This window comes from Penicillium crustosum (genome assembly GCF_028827405.1).
Source record: "Penicillium crustosum strain IBT 35664 chromosome Unknown utg000004l_segment0_segment0, whole genome shotgun sequence".
Classification (NCBI taxonomy): Eukaryota; Fungi; Ascomycota; class Eurotiomycetes; order Eurotiales; family Aspergillaceae; genus Penicillium; species Penicillium crustosum.
The window spans coordinates 1,010,067-1,025,266 of NW_026623125.1; the positions used below are offsets into that span (position 1 = coordinate 1,010,067).

At 48.6% G+C, this 15,200-nt stretch overlaps 6 protein-coding genes across 6 annotated transcripts; 4 read left to right on the forward strand and 2 right to left on the reverse strand.

The window, feature by feature from the left end:
* Window positions 1–280: 280 nt before the first annotated feature.
* Window positions 281–826, forward strand: N7487_009441 (uncharacterized protein; the record flags this gene model as incomplete). Its single annotated transcript, XM_056877171.1, has 1 exon — window positions 281–826. One exon carries the CDS (start codon window positions 281–283, stop codon window positions 824–826), a length of 546 nt encoding a protein of 181 aa, XP_056725751.1.
* A 1,730-nt stretch (window positions 827–2,556) lies between these two features.
* Window positions 2,557–4,150, reverse strand: N7487_009442 (class I SAM-dependent methyltransferase; the record flags this gene model as incomplete). Its single annotated transcript, XM_056877172.1, has 3 exons — window positions 2,557–2,766; window positions 2,824–3,794; window positions 3,847–4,150. The coding sequence occupies 3 exons, from the start codon at window positions 4,148–4,150 to the stop codon at window positions 2,557–2,559; spliced, it is 1,485 nt and encodes a 494-aa protein (XP_056725752.1).
* A 336-nt stretch (window positions 4,151–4,486) lies between these two features.
* Window positions 4,487–6,050, forward strand: N7487_009443 (putative cysteine synthase; the record flags this gene model as incomplete). The annotated part of the gene is made up of 5 exons (XM_056877173.1): window positions 4,487–4,744; window positions 4,820–4,879; window positions 4,950–5,068; window positions 5,134–5,810; window positions 5,872–6,050. The coding sequence occupies 5 exons, from the start codon at window positions 4,487–4,489 to the stop codon at window positions 6,048–6,050; spliced, it is 1,293 nt and encodes a 430-aa protein (XP_056725753.1).
* Window positions 6,051–6,169: 119 nt separating this feature from the next.
* N7487_009444 (Myb-like DNA-binding domain protein) lies at window positions 6,170–8,080 on the reverse strand (the record flags this gene model as incomplete). Its single annotated transcript, XM_056877174.1, has 1 exon — window positions 6,170–8,080. One exon carries the CDS (start codon window positions 8,078–8,080, stop codon window positions 6,170–6,172), a length of 1,911 nt encoding a protein of 636 aa, XP_056725754.1.
* Window positions 8,081–8,335: 255 nt separating this feature from the next.
* Window positions 8,336–9,979, forward strand: N7487_009445 (beclin 1; the record flags this gene model as incomplete). The annotated part of the gene is made up of 2 exons (XM_056877175.1): window positions 8,336–8,420; window positions 8,475–9,979. The coding sequence occupies 2 exons, from the start codon at window positions 8,336–8,338 to the stop codon at window positions 9,977–9,979; spliced, it is 1,590 nt and encodes a 529-aa protein (XP_056725755.1).
* A 2,487-nt stretch (window positions 9,980–12,466) lies between these two features.
* Window positions 12,467–13,916, forward strand: N7487_009446 (uncharacterized protein; the record flags this gene model as incomplete). The annotated part of the gene is made up of 3 exons (XM_056877176.1): window positions 12,467–12,746; window positions 12,875–13,119; window positions 13,246–13,916. Exons 1-3 carry the CDS (start codon window positions 12,574–12,576, stop codon window positions 13,914–13,916), a joined length of 1,089 nt encoding a protein of 362 aa, XP_056725756.1. The 5' UTR covers window positions 12,467–12,573.
* Window positions 13,917–15,200: the final 1,284 nt, after the last annotated feature.

The window sequence follows — 15,200 nt, forward strand, 5'->3', positions numbered from 1 at the left end:
ATGAGCATCATCAATATGAAGTGCTGGTTGGCTTTTACTTGATATCCATCAACCTTGGGAAACCGTGCTGTTATCAAGGTCTGTCCATTCGACTCTACTATTCCAATGATTTTGTGTATTTGCAACCTTTACCCGTCTATTTGATCGATTTTCGATTCCCATTTGTCTATAATTTTAGGGTTTGGTACATTGACGATAACACTACTTTAGGTAGCGATCGGCCCCCCCAGCTTTCACCCTCCTCAACACCCTCATAAACCCAACTCACACCCAAAAAATAATGTCATCTATCTCCATCGGACTCCCAAAAGTCCATGCTAAGTTAGGAGCTAATTCTGCCCCACTAACCGACTTCATAATCGGGACGTGGCACGTAACCCACTCCAGCCTCCCTCTGTGGAAAGGCAAGCGGAACGTCAACATCACCTACAAGCTCCTCCCCGCAGATTCTACCGAAGTACAAAAGATCGACGATTTGGTACAATACCAGTCCATTGACTCCGAAAAAATTAAATCCGTCCATGGCGTGGATACCCCAACTTCAGGTAATCCCGGCTCCTGGGATTGGCGCGGCAAAGGCTGGCTGATGATCGCGAGCTCGCACTGGGAGTGTCTCGGGTTCGGCCATATCGATGATGGTAATCAGTGGATTGTGACGTACTTCGATAAAACACTCTTCACGCCTGCTGGTATTGATGTCTACTCGAGGAACAAGGAGGGGCTTCCGCAGACTACTGTCGATCAGATACTTGATGCTCTTAAGGGGCTTGGGGTCGATGATATCACCAACCTTGCGAACAACATCTTTCAGATTCCGCAGAACTAAGTCGCAAGGCTAGAGACTAGCAAGTTGTTCATACGTCGGGATTCTGTGGAAAGCAAAGTGCGCAGTTTGTTGAGACAATACTCGGGGGCGCGACAGGGAAAGAACTTCGGGGCTTTGACATCGTCAACATCGAGTTGAGGATCGTCAAATTGGTGAAATTTGTCTCCCATCATCTCCACCATCGACCTTGGGGAAAGCCGCTGGAAAGCATTGTCTATTGGTTCTGGGCCGTCTCCCAATTTCTCGAGGAAAATGGTGACAATGGCCATCGCACTCGCACTGAGTGGCCTTTTCCTACGAGGTCAGGAGCCTACCGTCTGAGATTAGTTTCGCATATTAATCTTCTAAGTCTAGGGGCCCACTGCTAGTGAGGACTTTCCTATCTATCACGATTTATATGTGTGATGGCCCGGATGCGTCCAGGGACCCCAATGGCTCATGAGAAGAGGGACCTATGCCTTGTCACCAAGTGTCCAAACTGCAAATCCCGAATCAAAGGGGATGAGCTTCCTCAACGTCCTCTTGCGTGCGAAGTTGCGGTTTGTGATGTTTGCAACCGACAATTTGCTCATGCAAAAAAAGTTCGACAATATCAAACCGTTGGTTGTTTTGCACAGTCCCAATAGCACTCAACAGATAGACCCCATTGCATGAGTTTGAGCATCTGGAAGTCAAGGCACATGACTCATCTGCGTATATCTATAGGCAGACACACGTCCATGTCCGGCGTGTGGTCAGATCGGCCACCCACTAAGAGAGTGCCCGTGCCCATTCCGCAACTTCCACAATACAAGACAACAAAAAAAATCCCCGACCTCAGTGATTGTATTGTGCTGAGTCCAGCCTTTCACGTATTGTGATTATTATTGGATAGTCCCAGGTCCAGGTCCCTGTCATCAAGACAGCACCAATACCATACGCCCAAAAAAGGCTCGTGGCTCTGAAGAAGCGGCAGAAATTCCACCAGCCTCGATCCTACGGGATTCAGAGGAAATTATCACCCTTGGCTCTATACTCCGAGACTTTAACGTCTAGTAAGAATACCATTGGTGTCACCCCGATTGCCGAATCGGCCACCTCCTCAAAGGGCACCGGAGAAAGCAAGCCAGTTCAAAGCCTTGCAAACATGACAGAAATGTGACCTCGGGATAAGAGGGTCCGGCAGTAAAGAAGACCTCATCATAGTTATTAGCTATTCTCTTCCTGAATTTGAACAAAACATGAGGTTGAATATTACCTTGTTCGTCTACAGTTCTGCATTGTAGTAAATGAAAATCAAGTAAAAGTCAATATAAAGAAGCTTATTGGTACTCTTTCGCTTCAGTCTACAATCAAGTCTATATCCTTGAATGGTTTATGACTAACGGGGCCTACCCCTGGTGCTTATCGCCTATGCAAGAAATGGTAAGCAGAATGTTAACGATATTTTCCCATTCGGTTAAGGCTACATACCATGATGTGATGTTCCACGTGATTTCTTGCGATACATATGGCCTGGACGGTTCAGCTTTGACCACTATAATATCTCTGGAGTCATGAGTATGAGAATTCCATTATGTCTGGGGTGCTTTTGATTGGGAGTTCCCTCGAGTGAGCTTTTGTCGGATTAGATCATTATCTAAGAATACATGCAGTTGAAGCACCAAATTACATTCGCACATATTGAAAAGAGCCCATGTTATAAACAAACCCACAAGGCATGGTTAGGTGATATTGACATAGATCTCTATCTACACAGTCATCAACATGCTAGCATTCTTATACCAGCTGAGCAGCGGATTCTCTCCATTCCGCGTCTCCGTATCCTCAATGTAAGCCCAACGGTGCACGAACTCCTCGTGGCTCGTGACCTGCGTCAGCTTCCCGGTAACAGCACGATACATATCCTCGACGACATTGAAGTCCGTCGGGAAGAAAATATCGAAGTAGCCTTGGTGGACCTGCAAAACAGAAATTAGCAATGTTCAAGGTTCACATCGAAGAGAATATCCACATACAAAAGGAGTCGTCACCGGCACAGTCTGCCGCTGGTATCGAGTCTGCACGACCGGTGCGTTGATACCGGGCACGGCATCTGGCAGGGAACTGAAGTCACTGGATACCAGACGGTGTGCTGGGAAGTACTGGTTCAGAACATCGAAGAACTGCATCAGTCGGGTGGGGATGTACTCGGGCAAGGAGTATTCCTTTTGGAAAGGCGCGGCAGAGCGGAGACCGCGGAGAAGTGGAGGGCCTAGCGGACTCGGGAAAGGACGACGAGCGGCAGCTTGACGCACGCGCAGGAATCGAGATGCGACGGGGTCCAGCTGGTTATTGTAATACTCGTGGAACTCGCCGTCAGCATCGATCAGCACACCACCCTGCTGCGGCATTTCGGTGCCTTGCTTGTAGCGGATGGTGTCATGGGAGAAGTTATCGAAAACCTCAAGAGCCAGGAAGAAACACGGGGAATGAACGTAGGTGTCCCAGTCGAAGATTGACCGATTTACAATCTCAACCTTGTCCCGGTGTCCCTTGGCACTGAGCTTGTCGGTCAGGTTCTTGTACTGTAGATCTGCGAGCGCGGGCGAGATCTCGATGATCTTGAATTTGGTGCGCTGATACACCTCGTGATCTGTGTCGCGGATAAAATCCAGAATGTTTAACATCATTGTGCCGTTTCCTGCGCCCATTTCGTAGATGATCAGATCGTGATATGGGTATAGGGTCAGCTTGTAGTTTGACACCAAATACCGCGCAATCGTCTCGCCGTAGTATGGTCGGAAGAGCTCTGTCGGTGTGTGCCATAGCTGCCGCGCGATATCTGGGTTCGTTGCATCAAGCTTGTCTTCGAACTCCGTGTACCGTTGGCCGAGGAGTTTGTGGAACGCGGGTCCGTCTTCGATGTTATTGAAGTCAAATGGCTCTCCGGGGCTGAAAATTGTCGCGTGTTTGGAAAAGTATCCGTAATGTGGGTTGTAAAGGCTGTCTGGAAACGCAATGTCAGAACTAGCCTCGCTTCATTTAGCCGCCGAACTCACCGTCGATGAACTCGCGTGTCAGCATCTTGACCTGTCGCGGCCGTTCACGGCGGCTACGTAGCTCCTTCGCTGTCACTGTTGGGTATGTCCTATACTCCTCATCGATATTCTTGGGGTAGTCGCCTCGTTTTGTCCAGAGCTGGATATCATCCTGCGCTTTGCGCTTGACATTGATAGGTGTGCGCCGCGTGAGGAATGATCGGGATTGTGGTCGAGCAAGTACGGAAGGCGATCGCCTTAGTGATCGACATGCTGGATGGCGGAAGAGCTGTCGGAACAGCTGGGTGAGGACTGGCGAGTCCATTGTGATTGCAGAGCTAAGCTCAAGGTTGTTCCGGGGAAAGGACGGCGTTTCTGGATAACCTTTTTGGCCTCAGGCAGGACACCACGTGCCTCAGGCAAAAGTCATCACCTTCAATCTCTTCGACAACTTTGGTGACTACATGGTTCTTGAAGCCGAACACAGGTTGACTCAGGGAATTCTTTGAATTAATTTGACTTCCAATTTTCCTTTTTGTCGAAGAAGTACTCCGTACAGGCTGACTGCTAACTTCCACCAAAAAAGCCCGATGGTCCGAGCTTCATATCTCCCGTCTATGCACCAAACCTCAATCTTCAAGACATAAAACGGCATTGGAAGATGCCAGATCATTCAACCGCATACATAGGCACGGCCTTCGTGGCTGGTGTCTGCCTGGCTCTCGCATATCAGGAAATCTCACGTCCTAAGCATGAGGATAATGCGACAGAGAAAATATCTCCAACAAATGGCCTCATCGCCCGAGCTGGCCCACCCACTATTGTGGAAGGCATTGAAGGCTGCATTGGAAACACCCCTCTATTCCGGATCAAGTCACTGTCAGATGAGACGGGATGTGAAATTCTAGGCAAGGCAGAGGTAAGTAGCTTTGGTACATTGTACACCAACCACCTCAAAAAAAAAGAGCTAAGAATGCGCTAACAATGCCCACAGTTTCTAAATGGCGCTGGCCAGAGTTCAAAAGACCGAGTGGCACTAAGCATGATTGAAATTGTATGCCAGAATACACAACATGAATTTTTTTTTTTACCTGCACTAGCCCAACATCACTGACACCAACCAGGCAGAAGAACAGGGTATCTTGACACCCCATTCTGGCGACACAATCTATGAAGGAACGTCGGGATCAACCGGCATCTCACTAGCAACACTAGCCCGGGCGAAGGGCTACTTAGCACACATGTACGGATACGCCACCCTCTCCTTCCCACCCAATAACCAAAACCACTAATGCACATGCAACCCAGCTGCCTGCCATCGGACCAGGCAATTGAAAAATCCAACTTGCTCCTGAAACTCGGGGCAATCGTGGACCGGGTTCCGCCAGCACCTATAGTGGAGAAAGCCAACTTCGTGAATCGTGCACGAGCACTGGCAAAAACGCACACGGCCTCATCGGGCATGTCCTCTGCGTCAGCGGATGAGCAATCCGATCTCCCCGCGGCAAACGAACGCATGACCCGTGGCCGGGGCTTTTTCGCCGACCAATTCGAGAACGAAGCTAACTGGCGCGCCCACTATGAAGGGACTGGCCCAGAGCTGTATGCACAGTGTGGGGGCCGGATTGATGCGTTTGTAGCGGGCGCCGGCACTGGTGGGACCATTTCGGGCGTCGCGAGGTTCTTGAAGCCGTTGCTGCCTAGACTTACTGTTGTGTTAGCTGATCCGCAGGGAAGTGGACTTTTTAATCGGGTGGTCTACGGGGTTATGTTTGATGTTAAGGAGAGGGAGGGCACGAGGCGACGGAGACAGGTTGATACTATTGTTGAGGGCATTGGGATTAATCGTGTCACTGCGAATTTCGAGGCCGGGAAGGAGATGATTGATGATGCGGTGCGTGTCACTGACGCGCAGGCTCTGGCTATGGCTAGGTGGCTTGTGGAGAAGGATGGGATCTTTGTTGGGAGTAGTAGTGCAGTAAACTGTGGGTTTATTAACTCTCTGACTAGTGTATCTGATGCGTTTTACTGATGGGTGGATTATAGGTATCGCCGCTGTCAAGACAGCAAGGAAGCTTGGCCCTGGTCATCGGATTGTCACAGTACTTTCGGACTCTGGCTCACGACATTTGTCTCGATTCTGGGCCAAGGCTGGAGATGTGGGTGGCGCTGTTGACACCAAGCTCGAGGATGTTATGAATGCACGGGACGAAGACTTTCAATAAATAGATTAATTGAATGTGGTATGGAGGTCATTGGGTATTGGATATGGATGTGGATAGATCTATCGATCATTGATCACTGGCCCTCTATTAGTATATTTGATTACACTCAATCAGCATGTTCAGGAGTTTATAAAAATGCCCAAGAAGCCATTAGGAGCAGACGCCTTACTGTCGGTTGTACCGGCCACCTCTTGGGTTTCGAGCTGCTCCAGTTCTTCCTGAGCAGTGCCTTCGGACGCAGCATCGCTATCTCCTGCGCCATCTTTGACTTCCTCCACGACTGCATCAGATTCCGACTCGTCCTTTATCTCGTCGTCCTGCAGATCTTCTTCCGGGTGCTTTTCTTCCGGCTCCGCGTGTTGCTCCACGCTCTCGATAATCGAAGAGGTGAATCCCTCACCAACAAAAGCACGTAACAGCTCAAACTCAATCTCTTGTCGTGATCGGCCCTTGAACTGACTTTGTATCTGGCCCCAGGTAAGATCCGATTGGGTGCTGAGTCGGGCCAGAGCTTCTAGTTCAGGCCGCGACCAGGCCGCGGAAAGTGGAGGTGGATTGGTGAGGCGGCGGGTCCAGTGATTGTAGAACCAGTGCCAGACTGTCTGGTATTCGCGACCTGGTAACATGTACATCACGTCACTGACCTTCTTTTCTTGTTTGTACATCATGCACACGATCAGCTTTGCTTCATCGGGTGTCACTGGTCGTCTTTTGCTTGGGGTGCTTTCCATGGGCTGCGGGGATGAGGCTTGGGTGCTAGCCGTGGCCATAGCCGTGGCCTTGGGGGTCAAATTGCCTTCCGCAATAGAATGGAATGACACTTGATTTTTGTATTCTGCGCTAAACGCTTCGTTTTGTCGATCACTTGGTCTGTAGGCCCCTTGGACTTGTTCTTCGGGCACTCCATCTTCGTGGTGGCTCTGTTCGCGGCTCCCTTCTTGACCATCGCCTTGATCATCCGGAAGGTCGTCCACTTGGTCGTCCACCTGGTCATCCACTTGATCGGAAACTCGATCATTAACTTCGATGACAACAGTTGGCTGTTTCGAAGGCGTAGATGGCCCATCGTTCTCTTTGGTCGGAATGCGACGCTTCCCACGAATAATTTTCATTTTCGACGGTGTAGGCGATGGCTCATAGTCCTGTAAAGGATCATCCGACTCATTTCCATCTGGTATAGCCGCAAAAGACCAGTCATGCGTAACAGGGCTAGAATGATATTTGCGCTTCGCGGCTGGTCGGCGCTTACTGGGAGTAGCCTTCGGTTTCATTTCTGTACGCGGTCTGCGGGGTTTGCGCACAGCCCAGATGGAGCCGCTCCCTGGCGGGGACGTAGATCTGGCAGCTGGAGAGAAGCCCACGTTTGATTTTCGGGTCTCCATGGTTGGCGTTGAAAATGATGGGGGCAAGTCTGGGACAGCCCAGATTGGGTCTTGCGGTTTGGAGGTGAGGATTGGGTTGGTAGGATGTGAGACATGTTCTTCCTTGGTTGTGGGACTGAGGCCTGCAGTCCCCGATGCCTTAAAAGTAAACACGAAATCCAAAGAGGTATCCATGTCTGTTTGTAGCTGTTTAGATGGCGATTCTTCGCGTGGAGCGTCTGAAGTACGAGCACCGGGAGAGGAGGCCATAGAAAAGAATTCATCCTCTTCTCCCCTCGTGTTGTTGTCATCGTCTGCATCAGAATCTTCAGGCTCATCCAGGTCAGCCTGTGGGAGCCATGATCGTGGCTGGCCACCAGCATCGTGCTCGCTCCGCATGCCCAGGAGATGCCCATTGTCTACCACTATATCCCCAGTTTGCAGATCAATCTCATCACCAACGTCGGAAAAGTCCTGGCTATATTTCGCGAAAATGCCTTCGAAGAGAGACTTCAGTCGCGAGTCATTCTGTGCGCGCGCGGCCGAGAGATCAAACTCTGCAGGGACCTCTTCGTCGTCGTCGGGGGTATATGATAGACATGGTCTCTTCGCTGGTCGTTCCATATTGTCCTGCATAGAGTGGTCCATGCTATCATCCGGGTCGTTCATGGTTCCGGATAAGAATCGATCGGCGCGTGCCTTAGAAGTGATCGAACGTTGAGCGTGTAGTAAAATAATGCATAATTAGACTTAACAACAATCTATTGATTGTCGAAGTAAAGTGTCAAAAGTGTGGTGTGTAGGCGCAAGCGCGAGCCAAATATGCGGCAAAGCAAAAACAAACTTGAAATGACGTTCCCCCGAAGCTCCCTGGGAGCTCCCCGACTTCCACTCCCCACGTCCCCCCGGGATGAACTAACAACCATGTATTGCCAGAAATGTCGCACGCCGCTGAAGCTGGATGGCTCAGTAGAGTCACTTAACCCAGCTGCCTTTGACTTATTATCCAGTAAGTTTTACACAGGGCGATCGTTCCGACCCCGCTAATCAAACTACGGTCTAGACTCGACAGGAAAGACGTTGTCAGATACCGGAGCTGTCTCCTCATCAACGCGGTCGTCCTATCCACCCGAACACCGCGACAAGTATGACCAGTCCTCTAGAAATGCTACATCGCCAGTTTACAGACGGTCTATCCCCGCCCCGCGTGCAGGAGGCCAGCACCACCCGCCCGCAGTACCCCGAGCTGATAGCGGCAATATGTCATTCGTGATGCTCACTGAGTCTCAAGTTGCGCCACCACCACCTATCGATAAAAGTAACTCTGCTGCCCGAAGCAAGCGAAATCCTACACAGGCCCAACTCCGGGGCCCGGATGATGGGTCATTTGTTGATCAAGTGGAGAAGACGACACGGCTGTTTGAGATAGTCTCGGCGCGCTCCGATATCGACCATCCTATTTGCGTGGAATGCACCGAGCTGCTTGTGGAAGGATTACAAAAACGCTTGGCTGGGTCTACGAAGGAGCGAGATGCATACATCTCATTTCTTCGAAACCTGAATGGGTCCATCCCGACCGAGGAGGAGCTGCAGGCAGCACAAAAGTCGTTGGATGAGAGCCTAGAAGCGGAACGGGCCGCATTCGCAGAGCTGCAGGCCTTTGAGAAAGAAAAGGCTGCTCTAGATGCAGAGATTGCCAGTTTGGAAATTGAATCGCGACGCCTAGATGCAGACGAGGAGAGCTTTTGGCGGTCGCGCAATGCGTTTGCCTTGACGCTCACTGAATTCCAAAGTGAACGGGATGCGCTCAATATGCGTTATGATCATGACTCCCAGCAGCTTGAGAGACTGCAACGGACGAATGTCTACAATGATGCGTTTTGCATTGGCCATGATGGATATTTCGGTACTATCAATGGACTACGGCTGGGCCGGCTGGCCAATCCTTCTGTTGACTGGCCTGAAATTAATGCTGCGTGGGGGCAAACCGCTCTACTTCTGGCCACGATGGCCGAGAAACTCGGATTCCAATTCCAGGGGTATCGTCTCAAACCACTAGGGTCTAACTCGCGGATTGACAAGATTGAATATCCCATGCAGCCATCCGGTCAGCCGGTCGAGGGAGCTGCACCTAAAGTGACCCAACTAGACCTGTTTTCGTCCGGGGATCTCCCGCTCAATCTTCCTTGGCTCCACCGTCGCTTTGATTCAGGCATGGTGGGGTTCCTTGAGTGTCTCCGCCAGCTGGGGAAGTTTGTTGAAAAGACGCCAGCGCCAGTTATATCACCCCGTCGCGGCCAGACCGGCGCCACCGCACCGGGGCTAAAGCTGCCCTATGAGATTAAGCGGGACCGTATTGGCGATGCCAGCATCAAGTTGGGCTTCAACCAGAATGATGAGACATGGACTCGAGCCTGCAAGTACACGCTCACTTGCTGCAAGTTTCTCCTTGCGCATGCCAGCAATCTCGCTAGCACGGGGTCTAACAACTCAGCTGCTGTCGCGGCTGCAGCTGTATCAGCCGCCGACCAAGCCCGACAAGCAACGGCCCCGAGAAATAAACCCTGAAACACACCCCGGGAAATGTTTTTATTTTATTTTTTTTTAATTCAAAAGCAGCAAAAGGTGAGGCTGTACAGGATTCTAATCCCCAGTCATGTGGGCGCAAAATCGCGCAGATGGATGAAATTAAAGACCTGCACAGCGCATCACTTTTCGTACTTTGTCGATAAGCTCCAAGCACACCATGTACAGTGATGTACATTATAGGGGGGCGGAGGCGATGGCAATGACGTGCCACTGGGATATCTCAACCAAGGCTGAATCCCCCGCTCGTCTGATTGGCTTGTCACAACAGAACTGGAATGACGAGGCGGCCCAATCCCCTGACATATGTCGGCTGAGTGCAGGACTGGCGCGTGGGCCGGGAACAGACCTCCCCCACTCTCTCTCAATAACTCTCTCATTATCTACTCCGTATGAGCGCGGGAGAGGGAAACTGCCTCCGATGTACATTTGTACGCCCATTTCCAGTCTGCGCGCTACATCCTAGTACCTGCATGCGATCCGAGCCGGTGAACGATGGTCTGTGGGCCTATGAGCGTGTCGACGGCAGATATCTCCGTAAACAGGCGGCTCGGGTGGAGTGGGCTCCACGCGGGATGACCGTTGTGTTCCCTCCCAGGAAAACGCGGTTAATGGGGGTCTTTTTATATACTGTGATGTTTGAGATGTGTATTTATATTAGAGAAGATAACAAAGTACACCCCGCACTTTTTACAACGATCATCCATGTTTAAGGATTAGTTATTTAGTCTTGGGATACCTAAGATGGGAGAGGTATTTACGCACTGTTATTTTTATTATTTTGTATTTTTGTATTTTTGCTTTTTTTTAATCTGTCTCTTATTATACCCCCTTTCCTATATGTACCTATTAAATAACTAGTTATTGATTGTACTCTAGTACTTTCCCATCATCCATTCGGATATCATCAAAGCTCTCAGCAAAGATACCACCTATCCCTCTCGGGGACCAAGATTTTCGCTCCCCGAAAGACAAAACCAAAAAAAAACCCTGTAGATCAGTGCATCATCTTCAGCCTATGATTCCCAGCTGACCAACACACACTAGTTCCTGAGTTTTGCGCTGGGAGTTCTAGCCCTTGGGATATGGGCCACGCGTGCAGGTGATAACGGGGGGGCATGTGCACCGTTGTAGATGAGCGTAGGATTGAGTGGAGTTCGACTGAACCTTGGTAAAACATGAAGATGAAGCCACTGTACATAAACTCCATTGTACTACATCCTATCCCCCAAGAAGATGGAATATACTTTGTACGGAGTACTCCGTACGAATAGAAATATTGTACTTTTGGGTAGAAACTCCCCCAGAAAAGAAAAAGATAAAAAAAAGGTAGAGGTAGCACGGACCTTGCATCGTACGTTTTTAATAAGTCTCGGCCGGTGATGGATATTAACTATAAATACATAAATACAAAGACACTAAAGGGAAATTGGTCTGACAGGGTAACCTTGTCTCGAGACCAAAGCGCATGATATTTCGCCCCCTTGATGAGTGGATTACTTGGTTTAACGGGTTTAACGGCTTTACTCCTGGGGGTGACAGTTGAGATCTAGCACGTTATGGCAGGTGTCATATAGATAGTACATATATCGATCTCACGAGTCATGATATGTATATATAAATAATGTATATATATTACATTATATACAAGGATTCCCGATGTGACGTGGCTGATTGATCCACGGAACTGGGATCTTTAGAGGGGATTTTTAGACTCGGACAAAGACCTGTCAGGGAAGATTCGGCCCGCTCCCGGTCTTTTTTGTTCTGATCTGCAGGTTATGAGGATTGGATTGTTGGATGATAGTATTAGTACTTTGTATAAGAGTGTAGTGTACGGAGTACGGAGTACTCCATATAGAGTACTGTGTTCTAATGGATACTATCTACTATTTACTATCTCTATACCAAAAAAAAAAAAAAGAAAAGAAAAGAAAAGGCAACGGAAAATGCATCCAATTTGCGGCCAGTGCACTGCATGTAATAGTTCGCTTAGGCTGTAAAGGTCAAAAGTACCTTCTCCACTCATAGCAGTATTTAATATAAAACATAGAAATATATCCAAAAAATATATAAAAAAGCAAATATAAAATATAAAATTCAAAAATATCAAAAATACAAAGAATCCTATATTCAGACTCCTACCACAATCCGACTCAAACTCGGAGATATTCTCCAAGATATATACCCAAGTTGCCTCTAGTCCTTGATAGTCCTTGATGGTCAAGGCTGAGCTACTGGATCCCCCGTCAAATCTGATTTGTCCGGGGAAGCAGGGGGTCGTGCGTCCGCGTGCACGTCGCCGCAAAGAGAGAATTCCCTCCCCCTCATCTCTTGCCTCTTTGCTATTTTTTTCCTTCTTTTTTCTTTTTTTTTTTATTTTCTTTCTTTTTTTAAATTCCGTTTTGGATATTTAATTTGATTTGGATTTTATTTTCTAGAACATATTATGATTTGCATTCCTTAACCGAATTTATTATGGACTCTGTTTTGCATAATAATCCCATGAGACCAGTATGATATACAACCCCAACTCTATCTCTCTCTTATACATTCTATAATCTCTGGCTATAATCATGGATAATTACTCAACTCCCATCTCCCCTCAATCGCCAAGTGTCTTTCGACCCCGCCGATCCGATGACTGGCACGAATATCGTGAAATCATCGAACAACTCTACCGCAATGATCAGTTGAAACTACGCGATGTCAAACGCATCATGGAAAGAGATTATAAGTTCTTTGCATCGTACTACTATCCCTTTTCTTTTTCTTCTTGATCATCTTCTTTCGATTTGAATATGCTGGTTGCGTGTTCATCTCATATAGATTTCGCCCCCTCCTTGGTCACAGTATCACCTAACTCCAGTCCATTAGAGAAAAACAATACAAAGATCGGCTGGCAGCATGGCATGTGCGAAAGAATATCAAAGCCAAAGAAGTCCATCTCATGCTTCGCAAGCAACAGAAGCGCGCCGCCCAGGGCAAACAGACCGCATTTCGGGTAAACGGACAGAACGTCGATCCAAAACGTATCGCCCGTTTCGTGCGTCGCTATGGAACATCATGGGATACCAACCGCGGCAAAGAACCAGAGACTGAGACTCAAAGCCCAGAACCTCGTGAGTGGACATTGATATCCCGAGTTGATATAGACCATACCATGGATATCATGAATATCATGAATATGTCTTGGCTATATCAAATACCAAACTCCCAATATACACCATATACTAACAATCCCATAGAAACACCATCCGACATGACCTGCTACACACCAGAACCAACAGATGAACACAGCGTCACAACGCCCATCTCACCAATCCCCGACATGCAATCGCCAACCCGAGAGATGCCCCCTTACCCACTCGGCTCATACGGTAAATCCACGGCCGTTCCGGTGAGTGTGAGTGTACCGAATGATATTGATGGAAGATATCTCGCTCTAGACCCAAACCACCTCGAAAACCTGCCCGATCTGGAACTGGAAGAAACACCACCCATGCCGATGTCTATGCACCCATCCCAGCCTCAGCCACGCCATATCCAGTCCTACCACCATTCAATAGGCAACCATCTCTCCCACGGTGCACATGGGTCTCACAACTCTCACCCATCGCACCCTGTACACGGTTCTCACGGCTCTCATGGATCGCATGCATCGCATGGTGTGCACAACGCGCACAATGCTCATTCTTCGCACGGTTCTCACGTCCATGGTCATCCTGGACCAGCACCGAGGGATTTAGAGGATGCACCGAGTGAAGTCGATACTCATCCACCCGATTGGAATACGGTTGAGTCATTCCAGACGAGGTTGCAGGATTTGGATTTCACGCTTACGCAGTCGATGTCGAAGTGGGCTAGGGATCAGGATCCTAACCATGAGCAACCTCACCATGAGGGGTTGGGGATGTGATTTTGATTTTTGATTTTTGATGGTTTTGGTTTTGGTTTTGATTTGATATTCTTTTTTTTTTTTTTGACTGCTTCATTCGATTTGCTTTCTATCCATGTCTTGATTTCCCCCCGTTCCCCATCAGCGTGTGAGCCCGTTTTCTTTCCTTCTCTCTTCTTGTCTTTTCTCTATGTATATGGTTCCTGTGCTCTGTTCCCATCATCTCCCTTTCAAACATAGCCCAGGGGAGGAAGACTCATAGCAAGGGCGTTCTTATTATGGCTTCTCCGCGTTTTAGATTGGTGATCTATGCATTATGGCATCTGAGTTTCTGTATATCCTTTGTGCTGGCTATCAAGTATGGGTAGCACGAGAAGGGGGGACACGTCTCAGCTCAACAATACCTATCCATCCGCTCGACCGACATTATCCTCCCCTCTCGAAATCAACTCGCCCAACCCCGGCTCCAGTCCCAGTCTCAGCTATGTCTCACCCGACACGACATTTCTTTCAAGACACAAGAAACAACCCTGGAAACTACTGTGCTGCAACCCCCGTCTCGAATCGCTACCCAACACTTCTACCACACAACCCCGGCCATGTCGCCGATTTCCCGATCAACCCCAGCTAATTCACCGTTCGTCCCCACAATCACACTTTACTTCATTTTAGACAAACTCAACTCTGTACCAGCCCTACGACCCCTCCAAGATCCCCCCATGCACAACATATTCCAGATGGACACGACCGCGACCTGCCACGTTGAACCGAGGTATCTCAAACAGCCAGTTCCTCGTGGGACTTATTGTAACGCACTCTACTCTATCCATAGTCGCTACATATATAGTCCCAACCAGCATATCCAGATTACCCCCACGGGATAACGTATATATGCAGGTAGCGATACGTGACACAAGTCGGACAAAAGGAAACATGGAAAACGTAGTGCAAAAGCATTTGAAATGAATTGATGAACAACCGTTATCTACACAACATATTCCAAAAAGGCAAAAACCAGATCCATCTAAGCGTTTAAGCAGATTATACTGCGTACTCAGTAGCTACGCCGAAAGTACTATGATAACAATACCAACACAAGATCAACATTGAATATAATTCCAAATTCCAAATCAAAGACACAGCAAAGAAAAGGCAACAACCCCATCGACCCCCTTGCTCCGATCTCCATTACCCCAGTACATGTGCATGACCATGATCATGAACATGAACATCATACATATATCGCAAGCAGTATACATACATCATCAAGCATGGACGTAAATGTAAAATGACAAATAACGATAT